At 45.6% G+C, this 23,952-nt stretch overlaps 1 protein-coding gene across 2 annotated transcripts in view; it reads right to left on the bottom strand.

Moving 5' to 3' along the window:
- Positions 1-4,661: 4,661 nt before the first annotated feature.
- The window catches only part of ephb3a (eph receptor B3a), a 76,012-nt gene continuing 56,721 nt past the window's right edge, over positions 4,662-23,952 (bottom strand). The window contains exons 13-15 of one of the 2 annotated variants that reach the window (XM_079488916.1): positions 21,974-22,123; positions 15,723-15,916; positions 4,662-8,304 (exon numbers count right to left, since the gene is read on the bottom strand). In XM_079488916.1, the coding sequence (XP_079345042.1) occupies positions 8,187-8,304; positions 15,723-15,916; positions 21,974-22,123 (462 nt within the window). In that variant the 3' untranslated portion in view covers positions 4,662-8,186. Of the gene's footprint in view, positions 8,305-15,718; positions 15,917-21,973; positions 22,124-23,952 lie in introns of both variants that reach the window. The other variant, XM_079488917.1, reaches the window with a different exon arrangement.

The following is a 23,952-nucleotide window of genomic DNA, read 5'->3' as shown; positions in this document are numbered from 1 at the left end:
GGTATGAGCACATGGACAACGTCGGTATGAGCACATGGACAGCAACGTCGGTATGAGCACATGGACAACGTCGGTATATGAGCACATGGGCAGCAACGTCGGTATGAGCACATGGACAACGTCGGTATATGAGCACATGGGCAGCAACGTCGGTATGAGCACATGGACAACGTCGGTATGAGCACATGGACAGCAACGTCGGTATGAGCACATGGACAACGTCGGTATGAGCACATGGACAACGTCGGTATGAGCACATGGACAACGTCGGTATGAGCACATGGACAACGTCGGTATGAGCACATGGACGTCGGTATATGAGCACATGGGCAGCAACGTCGGTATGAGCACATGGACAACGTTGGTATGAGCACATGGACAATGTCGGTATGAGCACATGGACAACGTCGGTATGAGCACATGGACAGCAACGTCGGTATGAGCACATGGACAACGTCGGTATATGAGCACATGGGCAGCAACGTCGGTATGAGCACATGGACAACGTCGGTATATGAGCACATGGGCAGCAACGTCGGTATGAGCACATGGACAACGTCGGTATGAGCACATGGACAGCAACGTCGGTATGAGCACATGGACAACGTCGGTATGAGCACATGGACAACGTCGGTATGAGCACATGGACAACGTCGGTATATGAGCACATGGACAGCAACGTCGGTATGAGCACATGGACAACGTCGGTATGAGCACATGGACAACGTCGGTATGAGCACATGGACAACGTCGGTATATGAGCACATGGGCAGCAACGTCGGTATATGAGCACATGGACAGCAACGTCGGTATGAGCACACGGACAACGTCGGTATGAGCCCATGGACAATGTCGGTATATGAGCACATGGACAGCAACGTCGGTATGAGCACATGGACAACGTCGGTATGAGCACATGGGCAGCAACGTCGGTATGAGCACATGGACAACGTCGGTATGAGCACATGGACAACGTCGGTATATGAGCACATGGACAGGAAAATAGAGGCCAGGCTTTCCACAGGTAGAGCAGAAAGCCTGGTGATGACGTGATGTTTAGGCCAGCGATGATGAGCAACCAGTGGACATGAAATAATACTGGCCAGAAATTGACTTGCCATCCCATCCCGGCCCGGCATCATCATGACATCCCCAGGCTTTAGCTTCCACAAAACATGCTCATTAAAACAGATGGATGAACTGTCTCTCCGGTTGATTCCTCATCATTTAATGGTCCATAATATGCTAATCAGATGTTTTCCTGCAGGTCTGCTGCCATTTTTCATTACACTGCAGCGGAGGAGAGAAAAGCAAGGGAGGAACCGTTTTCCTGACGGAAATATAGTTGCTGATGCGTGGTTAAGAGATGGACTGCAGATAAGCGTACTGTGTGTTTGCACCGAGAAAGAGAGTGAGGCGGCGGGGAGGTTAATGTGTGTGAGTGGGAAGAAAAGGAATTCCTCTTTTCAAAATGGTCTTTTTCACAAAAATAAAGTATGTGACACTGACATTGGGGCGATGGGTTCAATTCAATTCATTTCAATAGCAAAGAGGTCATTATGAAGAATATAAGTCAGTTGACGGAGGCCCTTTTAAAAACATATACTGTACAGTCGATTCAAGGTTTTCCCGCTACAGTATCTGTTGTGCTAGATCTAGTACTTGTTCTGCACCCACAGTACAGACGGAATGCTAAGACCTTTTTAAGGCACCCCCAAGACCATTTCAATTGAATACTTTCTCCGAGTACCCGTTTCGCGTAACAACACTCTCCTTCATCGAGGTCAAACATTGCCTATACACGGTTTTATCTCTCGCAAAAGAATTATGAAAAAGCAAGGTCCTTATCTGACTGCTATTATCAAAAATAGGATCCAACCATGTTTGGATGGGCCTCAAAGGATTATATGACGCTTCCCCGGGCCCTATATCTGCATGTATAGCACGTTTAAGGCTAAACCATGCTTTGTCGAACATCTACATAATGTCAGTATTTCTCAAACGTTGTCAGTTCAAGGATCGCCCATTTTGATATCGTTGCTGTCCATATTTGAACTTGATCCTGCAACCCAGATATTTTGCACAAACAAGGGACTAAATTAATTTCGCTCCTATGCCACCAAAATGTGGAACACCCTACCAACGGTCATTAAGATATGCGAATCCCTTGACTCCTTCAAAACCGCTCTCAAAGGGCACCTACGGATGGCTGCAATTCAAAACTGGCCCCCATAAAATCTGAATCCCCCACCCACCCCTTTTTCCCCTCACTGTATATGTTTTCTTTTCCCTTTTTACCTCCTTTATGGTGATGATTTCTTGTTTTTTCGCTATATAGAAGTGTATATTTGTATGTCTCTAAATGTTATGATAACTCACAGTTAACAGTTTTTTGTATATTTGTGCTTGAAATGTACTGTAATTCTGCAAACTGTTAATAAATACTTCAATCAATCAATCTACTTGATCACACTATGACTACAGCATCACACAATTAAAAGCGTAAAAAGCAGATCGACAAGCTTGAAACATATGGCACGAAGCGACACGTTTCGAGCACGTCTATCAGCATGACTTTTGCTGTTTTTAAGTTTGAATCCTGAAAAGTAATAGTTTTGGACATACAAGGTTTCCACCCGACAGAGACGACTTGCATCAGGCTACAGACCCTCTACATGTTTCCATATCTGGGACCTCTCAATCTGCAAAATCCTCAGTGCTTATTTAAAAATGTAACCAAATGGACCCCGCAAGGGTCACACTGTCGGGGCCTGGGGTTACAGACCCGCAAGGATCCAACCTGGTTCCTAACTACGAATCATTAAGCTGAGGCCGGACCCCCTGCCTGGACCCCGATTGACAAGGACCCCTTGGGATCATCCCCATCAGAACCCACTTTGAGAACCACCGATTCACGTCTGCTTTGTCGAGAAATCCCGTTATTTTCGTCTTCTCTCTGGCAAAGTCGATATATAAATCACCCCTTATCGTTTTTTTGGACGCTTTCCGAGAGGCCTTCTGTACGATGACGGAGCTCGGGAGTCTGTGTCCTTCCTTGTAAAAAGATGAAGAGGAGTGCAAAGGAGTGCATCAATCTGCACAGTGGCAGATTATCATACGCCTGCTGCCTCAGCAGGGAGTCAGAAAATGATAGATATCAGAGCGCTGCAAGACGCTCCCCCACCCCCCTGTTTCCCTGCAGTCAATAGAAATATAACATCCAGCGCCAGGACCAGGTGACCATGGCTTCAGCTCATGAAGTATAGCGAGTGGAAACCTCATATGTCTTACTTACAAAAGTTCTGTGTGACACTGTATAGGGATTTATGAAAAAACTCAAAATGTTACAAATATGGAGATAAGAGGTTTCTGCCTGACAGTAACGATAGGAGGTTGAGTGATACAGTGGAATGGGCTCCTGTCCACGTCTCCTCCTGGTCTGCCTGAATAAAACATCAGACCCGTCTGAACTGAGTGGTGCTGTACTGGGGCCGGCCCGGTTCCGGCATCCCGCCCCGCGTCCGAAATGGTTGAGAAATGACAAGAGTTACCGAGTGGGGGTCCCTGGAACATCCAGACCCCCAGGAACACGCACAGGTGGCCGGCCTGGTTCCAGCGAACCGCTCCGCGTCCGAAACAGTCGAGAAATGACAGTTACCGAGTGGGGGTCCCCGGGGGGTCCCTGGAACATCCATACCCCCAGGAACACGCCCAGGTGGCTGGCCCGGTTCTGGCGAGGCGCCCTGCATCCGAAACAGTCGAGAAATGACTGTGTGGGGGTCCCCAATGGGTCCTTCTACTGTACTGTACTGTCACTGTACTGTCACACCCGAAATCACGTAATGGCTGCTAAAAACTCAGCTTCCCATCATGCACCTGTGCAGTGTGAAGCTCAACAGCGCCACGTTGTCACTTGTTGGGACTCTAAACAGACAGACAGACATAGGGACAGACAGACACACATTGCTGTTCCTTGGAGTGGCTGCACCACTCAAAAAAGCCAAATGGTGTGAGGTAGTTAAGTACAATGTCACAATGCCTTTAATGTACTTGAGTGTTTCAATTTCTTGACACATTTACGCTTCTACTTCCACTACACCTCAGAAGTCAATATTGTAGCTTTGTACTCCACTACAATTTATATTGTTGCTGTCGGGCAGAAACTTTTTATCTCCGTATTTTAACTTTTTTCTTAAAAAAACAAACCCTACTTGATCATACTACAGTGTTGCACACAAGCATCAACATTAGCTGCTACTTTTGCTGTTTTTGAATTTGAATCCTGAAAAAGTTACAGTTTTGGACATACAGTATGAGGTTTCATCCGACAGAGACGATTTCTTCCTCCACTATTAAAAGGCAAACACATAAGTACACTTTTGGTGGGAATCCAAGATTTTCCTCCTTGAAGCTTCTCCGGACACGGATCGGCTCAAAGTCCCCCAACATCTTTCTCAGGATCTGGTTAATTGGCGACCCACGTGGAGCCGCCGCGCCGCTTGATTAACTTTAAAACAATTAATAATGAGTCCTGACCAAAGCTACTGGCTGTGGTAAGAACTCAACTGCTGCCTCCTTTCATCCCATCTTTCATGAGAGGAGACCTGGAAAAAACACGGCAACCATTAACCCACAAGAGAAATCAAAGAGAATTCCAGATACCACTTTAATAATTTATTTGCATATGATTATCGTAAAAATACTGAAAGAGAAATGCGTATTTTTCTCCTAGTTATTTTTTTTTATTATTTTTTCGTCTTTTCTTTACAACCTAATACACCATCGCACTGGGAAACGTCTGTCCTCAACAGACAGACACACATTTCTTCTTTTACGTGGAACGCACGGTATATACTGTATATATATATATATAGTTGTATGTAATGGCCATCAATGTGGAGGTGTTTTTTTTTATTTGTTTGCTTCTCCATAACAAACAAACAAGCATATTTAAACAGGACAGGGGTTCCCAACCTTTTCTGGATCAGGGCCCACTTGCAAAGAGAGCGTTCATGGGCCACCCATCTGACCACTCAACCACTGGTCAGATGGGTGGGCCATGTATATTTTCTCAGAGCAGGTTTATTTCATTGATAAATCAACCGACTGTGTTGCGGCTTGGATGAATGGAAATAACATAGTATACTTTAAGTTATTTATCAACGAAAACTCATTTTTCATTTAAAGAAAACAAATACTGTACATTATTTATTTTGTTATCGTTAAAAAATCATAGTGTTTCGCCAATCATTTTGCAGGCCCACTCGCAATATCCTCATGGCCCACCAAGTGGGCCCCGGCCCACAGGTTGGGAATCGCTGAGGCAGGAGGTCATGGAGAGGCCGCTGTTCAGGTCAAATGGTTTATTATGCGCGTGGAGCAGATTGGTGAGTAGAAATATATAGCCTATATACAGTACAGGCAGTCCCATGGACTGGACCTGGTCTGTGACAGATGGCGTGCCTTCAAAAGAAAGAAATGTTAATCCATGCCAGTAGAAATTAACCGTTGTGTTGATTTGTATTATTGTCGCCGTCGGAAAAGAGACCTTGTATCTCCACATTTCAACCGCTTTGTTACCGTAAAATCTATGCGCTACAAGGTCGTACGAAAATGTCATGCAAACATTAGTTAGTCAAAGTTGACCTACTTGTAGATCTGCCATTTTCTTTCTAGCTATTTTAGAAAATAATTGTGGGGGTTTTTAAATATTGAACCACTGAAAAGTATTAACAAGAACTTATGATTAGATTACACTGTAAGTGCATTGGACCATTGGAACACGGACAGTTTTGGACATACAAGGTTTCCACCCGACAGCGACAGATATTGACGTATATACTGTATTAAGGTCACATTGTTCCTTAGTGACCTTTTTAACGCTGCAATCTGGAACTCATTTGAATGAATAAACCATTATTTTAAGCAGTCTGTATGGTAGAGTATGTTATATCACTTGTACATCTGCAGTGGTTGGTGGTGGTCTCTACTCTTCCATTGAGACATTTAGATCCTGGTGTCGGGAAGAACACCTACCGCCTGACGAGTAGCATTGCCTTAAGCTAAAGTGTGGAATTACAGTACCACTATGTGCGTGAGACCTGGGTTCGAATCCCGGTTTGGACATATTAAAAACCTATACAAGAATACAGATTGCAGCTTTTGAGTGCCACTGTACTGCATTACATTTGGCAAATGAAAAACATTATACAATTCATTTGGCCCCTTTTGATTTGACAATGCTGGACGTCAAAGTAGATTCAGTGTTTTATATATATATATATATATCTGTCCAATTCTGCCAAGGCAGAATTATTTCCATCTCATTCAAACCTTCACATCCAATTTAATAACGTGTGAGAAAACTAAAAAAAACAAGCATTGTAAATAAAATAAAAAAAGATACTTCCCAATACCGATAAAAACACACAGAACAGTCTTTTTTTTGTTGCAATAATAAGAAATAACTTAGCATTCAAAACAATGCATATATGAATAAAATAAGATTAAGAAAAAATATGGACGTTAAAGTCCATGCAGCCAGCACCTAACAGATATACGATTCACGCTTCCTCCTCCCCCTACATCGGTTCCACTCTGGCGCGCACGTGACGCGGTGTGCACGTCGTAAGGTGTCACGCACGTGAGGCATCGTGCACGGTGGCCTCCAGGCAATTACAAGCCTTTTCTTCCGTCACCCTCATTAACCAGAGTCAAGAGACAACACATAACAGTACCTTACACTGGAGAAAAACCCTCAGCGTTAATGTAACCCCCAGAGTGGCTCTGGAAGTTACATTAAAACCCAGGATTTTCTTTTTCTTTTTTACTGTGCACTGTACACTTTGTACAGAATCATGACATAGCAAAAAAAAAGAGAAAAATAATCTCCCACTTTAACTTGGAAGACGACATTTTAAGAGGAAGCTAGATGAGAGAAGACATTCTTTTTCTTAAAAAAAACGAAGGAAATCACCAAAGTCCAAACACTAGACCCGGATTTGGGGATTGAAACCCCCCTCCCCTGCAAAGTCAAGCTCTTTCAGAGGTGTTATCAAGCAATAGTTCGGTTTCATTTTGGCACTGTATGTAATTTAGACACTGCTCTTTAGACTGAGATCAACTCCTTTTGCAGTTTTCTGATCTGGTCTAGAGCGGACAGAACTTTGCGTCACCAGTTGGGTCAGAAAAATGGAAACCGCCATGTGCTCCTCCAAAAATGGTTCCCCTCAGAATCCCCTGTTGGAATCAAATTAGTCATTTGATTAATCTGAAAAGTTTCTTCAAGTACTTCTTGGAATACTTAGTTTGGTGTATCCATGTTTTATTCCAACTCGTAGCATATAGGCTGGCTAGACTATACTCAATTCGGCATTCATGTGGGGGAACAAAAGCAAAAGCGGCGCCAACCGCATACATAACCGGAAACCACTTTCTAGAATTGTAGAGTAGGCGTGGCCTAGACCGGATCACACTAGTCAGTTTCAGTTTCAGTCAGAATGAAAACAAGACTCCCCGCCGTGTGGCGAAAGGCTGGCGACGCGAGGTTAGACTCTATAGTAGTCTAACCGTGCGAGGTTTCTTGTCTGTTTTGCGGAAGAAAGCAGGTCAAGTTAAGTGAGACGGGAAGGGGAATGAAGGAAGTTAGGAAAGAAAAGGGGTAGAGATACAGTACACTATGATAGCACAGAGGAAGCGCTTCCCAACCTGCAGAAGACACATGCAGACATGCAAACACAACCTGAGGGAGGGAGGGAGGGAGGGAGGGACAGACGACTATGGAAGTTTGGCTTCATGTAAAAAAAAAAATAATAATAAAAACAAATTACGCTTTTTTTTTTTCTTCACAAATTCACATGTGTCAAAGAATGGTCACATAGTACTGCAATGGGAACGTTTCTGTTCAAAAAACCAAAAGGTCCATGTGCACGGCCCCGGCGAAATGATCCGAAAGGGGTCCTCTTTTCATCTCCGTCTAGGGGGGTGGAATTCATTTTCTTTCCCCACCCCCCGCATCAGATTCTCTCCAAGTTTAGAGTTTCTTAGGTAGTGTTTTTTTTTTTTACACTCTGTTGCTGTAATGTATATTATGTTCCGTTGGCTTCCAAGTTCTTGAAATGGGGTTTATTTTTAGTACTTTTCGGTTTGTTTTCCTCTCTCTCTCTCTCTCTCTCTCTCTCTCTCTCTCAGACCCGGATGGGGAGCGTTTGGCTCATCTGCTGTCGAACGATCTCTTGAGTGCTGGGATCCTCCGGGCTCTTCCTGTGATGGCCGGGCAGCGTGCCGCCGACCCGCAGCAGGTCCCTGCCAACACAAAGACACGCAGGGGTCATTCACAGGTTCACAGACACTTCAAACAAAAGGACGAGGGGGGCCGTATCTCATTGCCTCTGTGTTACGAGGCTGTGTGGGGTTTCACATTACGCAGTACGCACATTGTAGAGTGGGCTGCTGTACGGCAAAAAAAGAGACAAGGAGGATATCGTTGCTGTCGGGCAGAAACCTCATATTTCCATGTTCTAACTTTTTGTGTTTTTGTGTAAATTTATAACACCCTACTTGATCATACTACAGTCACACAAAAGCAGCAAAAGTAGCAGATCCACAAGCCTGAAACGCAGCGCGAAGCAGCACGTTTCGAACTTGTCATTCTACTACTTTTGAATTTGAATCGTGAAAACTTTGGACATATGGGGTTTCCACCCGAGACAATATGTTGTTACTGATACCGATGATGGAGTACCCAGCCAAATCCGACGCTAGACTGCTCTTTACAAATCCATATCATCCCCAGATCCAAATCAATTCATCATAACGTGTTGTTTAATAAAAGTGTGCAAAATGTACTGTGAGAGTGTACACACCATAGACTGTAAAAGGTACACACACACACACACACACACACACACACACACACACACACACACACACACACACACACACACACACACACACACACACACACACACACACACACACACACACACACACACACACACACACAGTGATCTTTCCGACGGTACATTTTTGTCTGAGTGTCCTTTGTTCGGTGGCCAGTGTCCTTCTTGCTGATGTCGTCTTGGTTGAAGATGCTCAGGAGATAGTGGTGCATGTCTTCTCATTTCCTCCCTCTCTCTCTCTCTCTCTCTCTCTCTCTCTCTCTCCCTCTCCCTCTCTCTCTCTCTCTCCCTCTCCCTCTCCCTCTCTCTCTCTCTCTCCCTCTCCCTCTCCCTCTCTCTCCTCCCTCCATTATCTGGCTCCAGCATCATTGAGCAGTCAGTGGTAAGTGAGGTGCCGCAGTGATTCGTACACATTCTAGCTATACCTCAAAAACCACAGGCACGGCGCACGCAAACACAGGAAATGCACACTAAAAACCACACTCTGACTACGCAATTCTCTATCTCTCCTCCTCCCCTCTCCCGCCCTCCCTCTCTCTCTCTATCCCGGGCTGTCACATAGAGACGAGCCCATGAATTAATCATCAGCATGCCGTCCACATAACGCCCGACACGTAGCATAATAACATGCACACAAGTGTGTGTGTGTGTGTGTGTGTGTGTGTGTGTGTGTGTGTGTGCGTGTGTGTGTGTGCGCGTGCACACGTAGCACGCAAACACACACGACAACAACACGGCATCAACCATCATCTCCCAGCGCGTCCGACGCGGCACTGGGGACGGTGTTCCCCCCCCCCCAACATCCCACCCCTCCCCCGGTGCGTTAAAAAGCTCATTAGCAACCTAATTAAACACATTCCTCTCTTTTAGCCTCTTCTCAATCTCCCTTATTACTCACACTCCATCACCCCCTGCTTTTCCACCTCATCGGCTGCGTGGCGGCTGCCTGTCCCTAACACCTCCCGTCCCGGCCGAGGATCCAGCCACCACGCCACGGGGGAATTGAAAACCCAGGTCAGCCGTTTACGTTTCCACACACAATTAGCTTCAGTGGGCTCCCGCTTCCTGGCACAGGAATGGCCCTTGGGGGCACGGTGCTATAGTGAGACCCTGCGCCAAGGAAAGGGCTGGCAGAGTGCCCGCGTGCTTGCATGTATGAATCCTACTTCGACTTTCAGTGGGGGGGAGTGGAAGAAGTATCGCAGAGTTGGCGCAAGCAGACACGCACGCATACGGGCACGCACGCACGCACGCGCATACGGGCATGCACGCACGCATGCACGCACACGTGCACGCACGCAGGCACACACACTTTGTTAACTTGATGCATTATACATCACTGTAGAGAGCTTGAGATCTAGTAGCTAACCTAATGATACCATGCAGGCTAGAGGATGCCAGCAAAATGGAATGCAGTAAGAAATGCGTTGGTTACTAGCTATATAACAAACATTTTGAATCATTGAAGTTGTTCCACACAGATGCTTGATTCTGTCTTTGTGGCCGTGCTGTTACAGGGACGAGTGGCACGCACATTCTGAGGAGGATCAAAACAAAACCAACTGGCTCAATTCCTTGATGAGGCCAACCAAATGCATCATCGACAATCAACACCAAAAAACACACCAGGGCCTGTTGCTCTGCCCTCCTTTAATCCAAACATACAGTACGTGTTTGTTCACTGGGCGACATCTTCCTCTTTCTCCAAACACTCCAGGATGCTCAGCAGACACTAACTAACTAACTAACTAACTAACTATGTAAGAATTCATTATAATGAATTCCTTGAGATGTAGCATCTCATTTTTTAGGGTTTTTTGAAACTTCCCAAATCACATGGAATATGTATCCAAAAAAACAAAAAAAATTGTTATCTATCTATCTATCTATCTATCTATCTATCTATCTATCTATCTATCTATCTATCTATCTATCTATCTATCTATCTATCTATCTATCTATCTATCGGTATCTGTCTGTCTGTGTGTCTGCCATAGTATGTAATAGCAATATAACATCAACAATTGTTGTATTTATATAGCACTTTTCAAAAGAGCTTACAAAGTGCTTTACGAGAAACACCTACACAACGCACACAAAGGAAAACAATATTGTAAAAAGGGATTCCATGTAAAAGGCATTGCAATTTGAGGAGTGCTTTGCTGTGAGAACGAGCTGCTAGGGACTTGGCAGGATGGAGCTTGCCAAGTCTCTCCAGTCACCTTTTGTTGTGAAGCAGCCCAGAGCCCAGAGTCTGAGGACCTCAGGTTGCACTGCGGCTCTGTACGGGGTAAGATGTCCACAGTGACCTGCTCTGTTCTTGCTGAACCGTGAAACTGTTTTTTGAGGATTTCATTATAGGTGTTATTCAGGCATTATTACATTAGGGTTAGGGTATAGGCTTTACTCAAAGACACATACTGTACGAACCCAAACTGCAGTAGATACATTTCTGGAGACACTGTGTGTGTATTTGCCTGAAAGGTCAAATCAGCCTTCATGATTTTGAGGGGTAAACAACTAAACATCTGAACACACTATTGAACCACTACCATGAAATGTTCTATGAGCAGGGCCTGGCTGTAAACAAGTATCTGATGCTTAGTCCAGTTACCCTGGGTAAATATAGTAACTTTGCTTTGACATAATGAACAGATATACAATTAGTGCAATATCGCTTACATACCAAACCTATTTGGCTGGCATGTTTCAACACAAGTCAGTTAGATTTTCTGCATAGTTTATGCACTTTCCAGGGCAGTGTGGTGCTTACAGTATGTGGTTAAAATGCAGCAGTGCCTTTATGAAGTCCCACAGTTTAGCAGATATAATTTGGTCCACACTCCTTTTTTTGTCACTGTATATTTGCATATGTGAAATTTGTCCTCTGCATTTTACCCATCCTAGGAGCAGTGAGCACTGAGCAGCCATTGGTTGTGGCGCTCGGGCGCTCGGGGAGCAGTTAGGGGTTAAGTGTCTTTCTTAGGAACACTTCGACACATTGCTGAGGGCTGGAATTGAACTTGGGGCCTTTGGCTTCCCAGGCGGTCTCTCTGACCATTCAGCTATAGCTGCCCCCATTCAGTTATGGCCTCCCCAAATGTCATCTTCAAAAGTACTATCCTCGAAAGTGCACAAGGGTGATGGGGACAGCAAACCATGCCATACTTCATTCTCTCACCAGCATTCATCTTTAAAGATGATTTTCTTTTGTGCAGTGCTTCTCATTTGGTACAGTAGCTTTGGGAAAAGGCACTCAGCAGTGAGCCTCTCTGCCAAGCAGGCAGCCTGTCCATAAAGTGCCACGGCGGTGCCATTGCACCAGCCTGGCAACAACAGCCCACGGATTTGGCCTTGCTCATTGTGCTCGGGCAAGCCTCCACAGGCATTTTGCTTTGGTGGAGGGTGCCGTCGTTGCTAGCAAAGTGTCGCTGTCAGGTGGAAACCTTGTATGTCGGCTCAAACATGGTTAAAATGCATTCTACGATGCTGCCACCAAAATGTGGAATGACCTACCAAAACCCATTAAAGATCTCGACTCTCTACCCAAACTCAAAACCAAGAATGGCTGACCTTGAAACACCTGGGTATACCTGGGCCACCACCTCCACCCTCCATTCTTTATTTATACATTATGATCAGATTCTACTGAGTTATCTTCCAAAATGTAATGTAATGTAATGTAATGTATGGCATGGCATGGCATGGCATGGCATGGCATAACATGGCATGGCATAACATGGCATGGCATAACATGGCATGGCATGGCATAACATGGCATGGCATGGCATAACATGGCATGGCATAACATGGCATGGCATGGCATAACATGGCATGGCATGGCATAACATGGCATGGCATGGCATGGCATGGCATAACATGGCATGGCATGGCATAACATGGCATAACATGGCATGGCATGGCATGGCATGGCATAACATGGCATGGCATGGCATAACATGGCATGGCATGGCATAACATGGCATGGCATGGCATAACATGGCATGGCATGGCATGGCATGGCATAACATGGCATGGCATGGCATGGCATGGCATAACATGGCATGGCATGGCATGGCATAACATGGCATGGCATGGCATAACATGGTATGGCATGGCATGGCATAACATGGCATGGCATAACATGGCATGGCATGGCATGGCATAACATGGCATGGCATGGCATGGCATAACATGGCATGGCATGGCATGGCATAACATGGTATGGCATGGCATAACATAACATGGCATGGCATGGCATGGCATGGCATGGCATGGCATGGCATGACATGGCATGGCATAACATGGCATGGCATGGCATGGCATAACATGGCATGGCATGGCATGGCATGGCATGGCATGGCATGGCATAACATGGCATGGCATGGCATGGCATGGCATGGCATGGCATGGCATGGCATAACATGGCATGGCATGGCATAACATGGCATGGCATGGCATGGCATGGCATGGCATAACATGGCATGGCATGGCATGGCATGGCATAACATGGCATGGCATAACATGGCATGGCATGGCATGGCATGACATGGCATGGCATGGCATGGCATGGCATGGCATGGCATGGCATAACATGGCATGGCATGGCATAACATGGCATAACATGGCATGGCATGGCATAACATGGCATGGCATGGCATAACATGGCATAACATGGCATGGCATGGCATGGTATTACTGATGAATTGAGTACAATGAACCACAGACACACATTTCACTAACAACAAATAAATAAATAAAAATGAGCAAAAATAGCAAAATGATGTGTAGATCAGCTATTTTGCTACTTTTTTGTGACACTGTAGTGTGACAAAGTAGGGCAGTAATTTAGGACAAAGCATACAAAGTTAAATACGGAGTTACAAGGTTTCTGCCCGACAGCAACGAAATTAGCTGGCGATCAGATGAGCTTTTAACCAGTAGCCACAAATCACCATGATGTCAAACCAACGGAAAACCAACAGAGACAGAGGAGCATATCAGTCAGATAGCCAAACGAATAGATTTAAAACATGTATTCACTCCTTGGTGAATAAATGTATTATACAAAGTGTGAATATTATTCGATATTGGCGTGCTCTGCTAGATATGCCTCCCTGCTCAGCATATTAGAAGACATCCATTTAAGAGCAGGGAGATATACATAACAATCCCCCTCGGGGATAACAGAACACTTAGGGAAAGCAGAGCCCACTGATGCATACAAGCACATGCACCTCCGTGACACTGGCATTAAGAACAAGGTCAGCTTCTACTTGACACGTCTCGTATACATACATCGCCCACATAGTGCTGCGCGTGCATGAAAAACCACTGGAGTGTGTCTGCCTGGACTAGCTCGCAGGCTACGCATGGAGTGTATCTGCCTGGAGTGTGTCTGCCTGGACTAGCTCGCAGGCTACGCATGGAGTGTATCTGCCTGGAGTGTGTCTGCCTGGACTAGCTCGCAGGCTACGCATGGAGTGTATCTGCCTGGAGTGTGTCTGCCTGGACTAGCTCGCAGGCTACGCATGGAGTGTATCTGCCTGGAGTGTGTCTGCCTGGACTAGCTCGCAGGCTACGCATGGAGTGTATCTGCCTGGAGTGTGTCTGCCTGGACTAGCTCGCAGGCTGCGCATGGAGTGTATCTGCCTGGACTAGCTCGCAGGCTACGCATGGAGTGTATCTGCCTGGAGTGTATCTGCCTGGACTAGCTTGCAGGCTACGCAAAACCACTGGAGTGTGTCTGCCTGGACTAGCTCGCAGGCTACGCAAAACCACTGGAGTGTGTCTGCCTGGACTAGCTCGCAGGCTACGTGTATCTGCCTGGACTAGCTCGCAGGCTACGTGTATCTGCCTGGACTAGCTCGCAGGCTACGCAAAACCACTGGAGTGTGTCTGCCTGGACTAGCTCGCAGGCTACGCAAAACCACTGGAGTCTGTCTGCCTGGACTAGCTCGCAGGCTACGCATGGAGTGTGTCTGCCTGGACTAGCTCGCAGGCTACGCATGCATCATTTCTGGGAACACTGCAAAAAAAAACTGGACATGGACGTGGACCGAAGGAGGCTGACCACTAATCGTTTAGGACAGATAATGACTCCTTAGCCAATGACAAAAAACGTTTGCTCAAAAGTTTTGTGGTGGTATATGAATCCGTTTTGGAATGTATTAGCCTTTCTGCGATAGGCCACATACATACGTTATGTACGGCCAGTCGGTGTGATAAGTTCATCAGTTCTTAACTTCTTCCTTTCCCAATAATAAACCTTTGCTACTAACAGACAGGCAAACAGATGCAGATAAATGGAATGGGACGAAAACATAAGCCATGTCCCACTTTGGCTGGCAGAGCTATAAATGGTTCCTATACAATACAAAGTGGGCAAATTCATCTAGATTAATCTATATGGAATTCTGAGACAAGATAAATAGAGGCTGGCATGGTGCCCGTAAGCACAATTCACTTATTATTTCCAGTGGTGGAGCAGCATAAAAAACAGATTAAGTTAAACTGGCCAGTGAGTGTGTGCAGTGCTGTGTGCCTCTGCTCTGCTGTCACTCCACTCACCAGGGCCATGTCCACTAATACGTGCCTTGTCAAAACAGGGCACAAGCCTAAAAACCATTCCAAACGCCCAAGTTGAAAATATAATAACATGTAAAAAATTGTTTTGGAGAACACTGGTGTGCTGCCGCTGTTGTAAGCCTGTGCTTTGCTGTGTGTGTGTGTGTGTGTGTGTGTGTGTGTGTGTGTGTGTGTGTGTGTGTGTGTGTGTGTGTGCGTGTGTGTGTGTGTGTGTGTGTGCGTCTACTCACTCACCCCGAGTAGCTGCTGGTGACCACCTTGAGGCTGGCAGCGTTGCGGAGCAGCTTGTCCAGGGTGCCGACGATGCGGCAGAACTTTGGCCTGATGTTCCTCTCCTTCACCCAGCACTCCAGCATCAGCTGGTGGAGCACCATGGGACAGTCCATGGGCGGAGGCAGCCTGTAGTCCTGCTCCACCGCCGTCATTACCTGAAACACACAGGGAATTCTTCATTATTTTGTTGTTTTGTTTATTTTTTGTTGTGTTGTGTCTTTTTTTCACCCTTTACTCCCCCAGTTTAGTTGCCAATGAATTCCTCTCCATACACATTTCTGTGTGTTGCCACTCACGCTGGGCAAGACCCAGCCGGTTGAGTGCATGGTTTAACCACTCATAGTTTCATTGTACAGATTGTACTGTTAGACGGATGTTAGGCTCTTAGCTGGCTTGATCCTTGGTGACTTTTTCTATATATTTGATGTATTGCCATGTGTTGTTCTTGCTTACTGTAAATCGCTAAGAGCGTCTGCTAAATGCCTAAATTGTACTTGTAATTAACGAAAGTAGCGGAACTTTGGCAGAATTACCACCCAAGGAAATTACATTGACGCTATACAAATCTGTTTATATTCTCTCTGAGTGAAACGAGTGTTGTGTTTGGCCGAAAAATAACGTATCTGGCGGAAATACGCCCAACGGATGTTCCGGCCCGACACTCTCTGCCTTAGGTTGTGACCAGGCTTTTCTCTTCGCAGATGAGTAAGGCTGGGAACAAGGCTAGTTGCCTCTGCTGTTGGATCCAAATGGCTCACCTGCCAGCCTCCACTGGGAGGACGTAGAGCAGCGGTGTCCAGTGCCCACACATTTTTAACTTGAGATCTACTTTTAAAATGACCAGTTAAACAAGATCTACCCACCCCCAACACACTCGGAATAGGAAATAGAGGGGAGGGGGGCTGGGGGATTGAATTGGTATAGTATTTTCAGATAAATTATAACTTTGCAGGGCTTGACATCAACAAAAGTCACTTGTCCGGAGCACGAGCACACACAAATACATATTAAATTAACTAACTGTAAGTTGGTTTTGGTGAATACACGTTTGAATATTAGTTGAATACCGTATTCTCAGTTTACAAGTTGATAGCCCTAGAATGTCTGTGATCTAACATACATTTCATGTATTCCAAATACACAGCCATAGATCATTTCTTTCCGCGCACGGTTAGCAGACTGACCTTGTCTGCATTTAAACTTGTAGCACTGCGTGTGCGCTCACCCAATAATTAATTCCTAAGGCTTGGATGTTCATCAATTGTGTGATCTACCTGCACAGCCTTTGTGATCTACGGATAGATCACGATCTATACCTTCTGGGCACACCTGTACGTCGTAGAGACTTTGTCCTACCTCTCCTACCCAACAATGCCTGCTGACAGGTGTACCCCCACCCCAGCCTGTAGGAGTACGTGCGGTAACGCCCGACTGTGGTGGTGGGTATACTGCTACGGCAATATTTTTTTTTTAAATTGTGCCAGGCACTTCTACAAGTGACTGTGTATGTACCGGTAGGCAAGTATGTATGTACTGTATGTATTTCTCCATGCAGCATTACCACAGGGCGGTGGCACAGCAGTCACACAGACGTGAGAAAAGGCGCACGCACGCACGCACGCACGCACGCACGCACGCACGCACGCACGCACGCACGCACGCACGCACGCACGCACGCACGCACGCACGCACGCACGCACACACACACACACACACACACACACACACACACACACACACACACACACACACACACACACACACACACACACACACACACACACACACACACACACACACACACACACACACACACACACACACACACACACACACACAGTGTGGCTCTGCACGGCACTTATAAACACACATTCACGGGAGAACGCACGCAAGAACACACACGCATTGAAATAATTTAAATAGACAGAGAGATTTAACATTGTTCCTCTACTTCATATTTATTATTATTTGTTTTTTTACACACACAAATACCTGTGAATTTATAGCCCCAGAATGTGTTCCTGCTCCAAATCCATCAAGCAAAGAAAGATCAATCTAAGTAGCATGTTGTGTTAATGAATGAGCGGCTGGTGGATTTAAAACCCTCATGCTTTATCGCCGTGCTGACTAACCGTCTTTGAAGTGAACCTCAAGCATTATTGTGTTGGCATTTATTTCAATTAGGCCATGTTGACGGCGTGGAAAACAGCACTCTGTAATTCTACATTACTCTCTGTTTTTGCATTAAACTACCTCTCTCCTAACACCATCTCGCCTTTTCCCCACCTCCCCGGTTCAAGCCACTGTGCAGTAATGAATACCGAAAGAGGAAAGTTTAAACTTTACTGTTCTACCCCAGATTTGAACCCGGGTCTCCTGCGACATTTCTTTTTACCAGTGATCTAATAGAGCCCCATGCCTGCTCATCTTCAGGTCAAAATCTGTGGCAAACCAGAAACAGAATTGCGTCAATTAAAGGTCGTGTCCAACCTAGACACAGGATCGAAGAAAGAAGAACAGGGAGACCAAATACAACCATCCCAGTTGCATAAGTTATATTGTATTATATAACCAGTACCACACAGTCTGTGGTTCTCAACCTTGTTATATCATTATACAAATCTTAGTGCTTTGCCAATTATTTGGGGGCCCGCTTGCATGCCCTCTATGCCGACAGGTTGATACTCTACCATACAGATTGGACAAAACAACATTGTATTCACACACAAAAAAGGTTACATAATACAGCTTTAATATGTTTCTCCATGGCATGTTTACACTTGACAAGCCTCCATATGTCATATGAGACAAGCCTCCATATGTCACATTATACATAGGTGGATTTTAACTACTCAAACCAGGAAGTAGCCATCAGGGAACAATAAAGCAGCTATGCTTGCCTGCTGCTTGTCCTTTGATTTTTTTAATGTGGGCTTTATGCTATGGCTCCCTGTGCCAGTGTCTGTTTATAACTGCAGTCTGTTGACTTTGCTTATTGAGCAGCTTCAAACTGAAACCTACCGGGAGCAATAAGAACAATATCTACTTTGATTCTATGTTAGTGGAGCTGCATTCACTACCTTGGCTATTCTCTGTGGTGGGAAGTAACTACAGTAAGCACATTTACTTGAGTACTGTGCTTAAGTACAGTTTTTAGATATGTTTATTGTTTTATTGTTTCATTTATGTTAGTTACTTTGCAGATTAAGATTATTAAAAAAACAATAACCACTTAATCTATTCAATACAACAAGCTAACTACACATTGCATATAGCAGATCTGCTATTTCTCTTGTTTTACTTTGGCACAGTACAGTAAGTGTGGCTCAGTGCCTCTCTCTCTTGACAAAATAAATATAATATCTTTCCCCTTTAGGCTAGTGTTTAAAATGTTGACTTTCCACACAGGAGACCAGGGTTAGAATCCTGTCCGTTGTATTTTGATACCAATACTTTTGTATTACTTGTAGCAGAGCCATTTTAAATTGTGGTATACTGCTACTTTTACTTAACTAAAACACAGAGTACTTCACAGGGAACAATCCGAAGATCTCTACTTTGATGCTTGCTATGTTAGTGGAGCTGCGCGCACTCCCTTTGGTTATACTTCATTCCTGGTACCTTTTGCTTTATTGCCACGAGCGCTGCGAGTCTCGTTTGGAAACACAATAAGGAACAGATCCTCCGTTGAGAATGAGCAGACGCGCAGCACAGCACGCAGCCTCGCTGGTTCACTACTTTGTTAGGTGAAGAACACCCAAAAGATTTCTCTGCTCCCTGCGAGAGTTCACTACCGTGTGACTGTCTGTGGAGCTAAGATAGCCTACAGCTGCAGTAAAAGATGTGCCTGTGTGTGTGTGTGTGTGTGTGTGTGTGTGTGTGTGCGTGCGTGCGTGCGTGCGTGCGTGCGTGCGTGCGTGCGTGCGTGCGTGTGAGATCAGGGGGACATCTGTGTGTGCGTGCGTGCGTGCGTGCGTGCGTGCGTGCGTGCGTGCGTGCGTGCGAGATCAGGGGGACATCTGTGTGGGTGTGAGTGAGTGAGTGTGTGTGTGTGTGAGTGAGACCAGGCAGGGTGACATCTGTGAGGGTGAGAAAGACTGTGTGAGAGAAAGAGAAGGGCGTTGCAGCAGGGGTTCTGCAGGGTGGTGGGTGGATAAGTTTGGGTTGTAAATAAGGTGGTAAAACAAAGCGGCAGAGGCACACAGCTGCTCTCTGTCTCTCAGTGTGTGTCGGCGCACAGTGTGTGTCTGCACGCTGCCGATAAAGACGCCAAGCTCAGAAATGACACACACAACTCAACTCGCCGCGAACTCCCCGGTGGCTCCAAACTTTGAGATAACAATCTGCGGCCGGCCGCGGTTATCAGTGTGTGGGAACGGCTGTGTGTGTGGGAATGTGTGTGTGTGTGTGTGTGTGTGTGTGTGTGTGCGTGCGTGCGTGCCTGCGTGCGTGCGTGCGTGCGTGCCTGCGTGTGTGTGTGCGAGTGTGTGTGTATTACTATACTTGTGAGGGCCAAATGACCCCACAACACAAGTATAGTGAAATGTGAGAAATAGACATTGTGAGGACCCTATCTGGATGTCACAAGAGAGATGGTTGTTTTATGGTTAAAACATATATTTTTGGTGTTGGAGTTACGCCTGATTCATATTTACTGTCGGTGTAGGCAGCGCACCAAAAATAGCAGATCATCACAACACAACACGTTGCAGCTTGTTGATTAGTGTAGACTTCTTCCGCACTGCTAGCTTGTACATCTGCTTTTTTTTTTTTTTTGTAATATTGAAAGAACTACTGGTTTAGAACGCATTTGTAGAATCGGCCTCAGGTCTCAAAGGGGTTAAAATGGCCAGAAAAGTAAAAATGGCATTCACATAATCGCTGTACTGGAATGTCGACGATCTCAGAAGTATAGTAATAAAGACGTGTGTGTGTGTGTGTGTGTGTGTGTGTGTGTGTGTGTGTGTGTGTGTGTGTGTGTGTGTGTGTGTGTGTGTGTGTGTGTGTGTGTGTGTGTTGTGGGGGGGAGTATTTGTATGCGTGTAATACGTTTAAATCATGTGAACGCACGTGATGTGGTGGGATCTCCCTCGTCTGTCAGGTGAAAACAGAGTAAAGGGCTTTCCAGACCGAGATCAACGCCTGCGTTGTGACTCGGATCAGCGAGATCACACATGCTCTCCTCGTGAATGCACAGACACACAATCGCTCTGCGAGTAAATGCCAGACTATCTACGCCTGCTGTATTCAAATCATTGACCTGCTGCACGTTGCGTGGAATATAAACTGACCACAATCCTCTCGTTGCGGGGGGTGTGTGTGTGCGTGAAAACAGCACGTGTGCGACAATTTCACGGGATTGGGCCCACTCGCCTCCCAACTAGTCGGCAGCCTCTCATTGAAAATGAATTACTAGGCGTGTCAATCGCTCCCTGCATGGAAAGCCCTTAAGGCTTGTCAATTATCTTCCTTGTCAATAAAACGAATAATCGAGAAGCATTTTGTTGGATTGAGATAGATCAACGTGGAAAAAATGAAATCGAGTTTTTTTTTATAATCTACTAAATCCATTCACTAAAGCCCTATTTTATACACTGTCGCACTACTGTGACGATCTACAACCAACCTATCACAAGCCGGGCATTGTGACGATCTACAACCTATCACAAGCCGGTCATTGTGAGCTTAGCCGATCTACAACCTATCACAAGCCGGTCATTGTGAGCTTAGCCGATCTACAACCTCACGATGTCTTGAGAGCTTGTAGATCGGCTATTTGTGGCAAAGAGAGTACAGAGCCGGTTTACTAAGTCTAGAGGTTTTAAGTGGTAAATCAATTCAACCAATTAGTTCGATTAACTGTTGAATGACCGTGGTCATCCAATGATGTACAGGCAAAGCTTAAACTGGATCACCTATAATCTCTTTATCTGATCTTAAGAGGCGGATAATGGATACGCTGTCTATGTCGATTGCTCATGTTTTTGGCCATACATTATTTTGTTAGGTCTTCTAACCTAACCTAACCTAACCTAACATTGTTATTTTATTTTCTATGTAATTTTTGTCTTGTCCCTCGTTTTGAACTGCTTTGGCCTCGTATATGCCAACCCTCACTTGAAAATGAGGTCTCCAACTACAAAGTGATTTCTCCTGGTAAAATAAATGTTACACACGCATGCACGCACACAAAGCCATCCATCCAGACTCACGTCCTGGTTGCTCATGTCCCAGTAGGGTCTCTCTCCGTAGGAGACCACCTCCCACATGACGATCCCGTAGCTCCACACGTCACTGGCCGACGTGAACTTTCTGAAGGCGATGGCTTCCGGCGCCGTCCACCGGATGGGAATCTTCCCTCCCTGCTCGCACGAACGCACGCGCACGCACACGCACACACACACACACACACACACACACACACACACACACACACACACACACACACACACACACACACACACACACACACACACACACACACACACACACAGGATGGGAGGGAAGTGGTATTGATCAGTGGCAACAAAGTACATGTACTCAAGTACTGCATACTACAGACTCCATATTGTGGGGAAAACATTCCCAGAAAATACCAGATCTACAGCCTCACAAACCTTACAAAGCATTGTAGATTGAGCTCGTAGATCGGCTATTTTCAGCGAAGATATTTAACACCCTCTGAGGTCTTGCATTTTGTTTTCAAATACAAAATGACTATCGTTTTTCTGCATTGGTGGCGGTGCCATATGAGACTCCGGAGCTTTGAAAACAGACAGTAGTAAAGAGCCCTGAGGGACTCCGGCCTTTTACTTGAGTACTTCTTCCAGGCTCTGGTATTGATGCTGTGGGACGTGATGTGACAGGCTGCAGAGTCATTACAAGCACGGCCCACCCAGAGAGGCCCACCGACTCAGAGAACACAGTGTCTGTAGGCTGTTACAAAATCTACAACGCTACAATCCAAGTTGAGCTGGCTTCCAACTGCAGCTACAAAAGTATTGTTTAAACATTTCCACTCGCCTTTGATCTTACCGAAGCTTGTAATGGGGGAAAACAAATTATTTCAAACAAGGAAACTTAACTAAGCGCATATGGATAAACTCAGTGGATCTTCTTCAGATCAAATGAACATGCACACCTGCTATCCTTATAATGATGTTCCACAAAACAAATTATTTCCGTCAGCCAGACCAGTTCCATCTTCATCTTTCCTGTATATTTTTCCTTGCTCGTCGGATGCATGCTTGACGTGTGTTGATCAACATTTCAAAAAGCGACTCAGCGTCAGATATCTATCTTTTGTAGCTGCCACTGTGAACGTAGCATAAAAACGAACACGTCAGGATTGTACCGTGTACGAGCCACAAAAGAACAGACATGTGTGCATGTAGGTGTAACCCGTGTTGATGGTACAGGCGCATGCGTGCGCGTGCACACACACACACACACACACACGCAGGAGTTGATACAAACAATTCCCCGATTCTTCAGGCAGCGACACAAACGCTGGCAGGTGAGAAACTGTCAGTCATGTGCGCAGAGGAACACACGCCAACAAAGTGGTTACAAATAAACAAGCCCAATACAATGCATGAGAAAAAACACAGAAGGAGCCAAGAGCTCACACGCACGCAAGCTCTCACTCACGCACGCACGCAAGCTCTCACTCACGCACGTACACACACGCACACACACGTACACACACGTACACACACGCACGCACGCACGCACGCACGCACACACACGCACACACACACACACACACACACACACACACACACACACACACACACACACACACACACACACACACACACACACACACACACACACACACACACACACACACACACACACACACACACACACACACACACACACACACACACAATTAATAATGAATATGACATATTATTAACATACTAATCATATATGATTATGTGCATTTTGTGTCATTGTTGACCTTTGCATTTTCTCTGTATTCATCCTGGAGCACACTGAATCGGCGCTTGTCGTATTAATGTGTTAGATAAATAAACGTGACTAGAAATGTTCTAAACCATCGCTGAAAAACTATTATGGTCTTCCTCATCAACAGGAGTATATTAGCATCCATTTGGATAGCCTAGCAACAACGGTCTCCACTGTTTGTTTTCATCAAACTCCCGACGTCCTTTGATACAATTTT

This window comes from Electrona antarctica (genome assembly GCF_951216825.1).
Source record: "Electrona antarctica genome assembly, chromosome: 19".
NCBI lineage: Eukaryota > Metazoa > Chordata > Actinopteri > Myctophiformes > Myctophidae > Electrona > Electrona antarctica.
The sequence above is the reverse complement of the archived record's forward strand: the minus strand, read 5'-3'. Positions and strand labels throughout refer to the sequence as shown.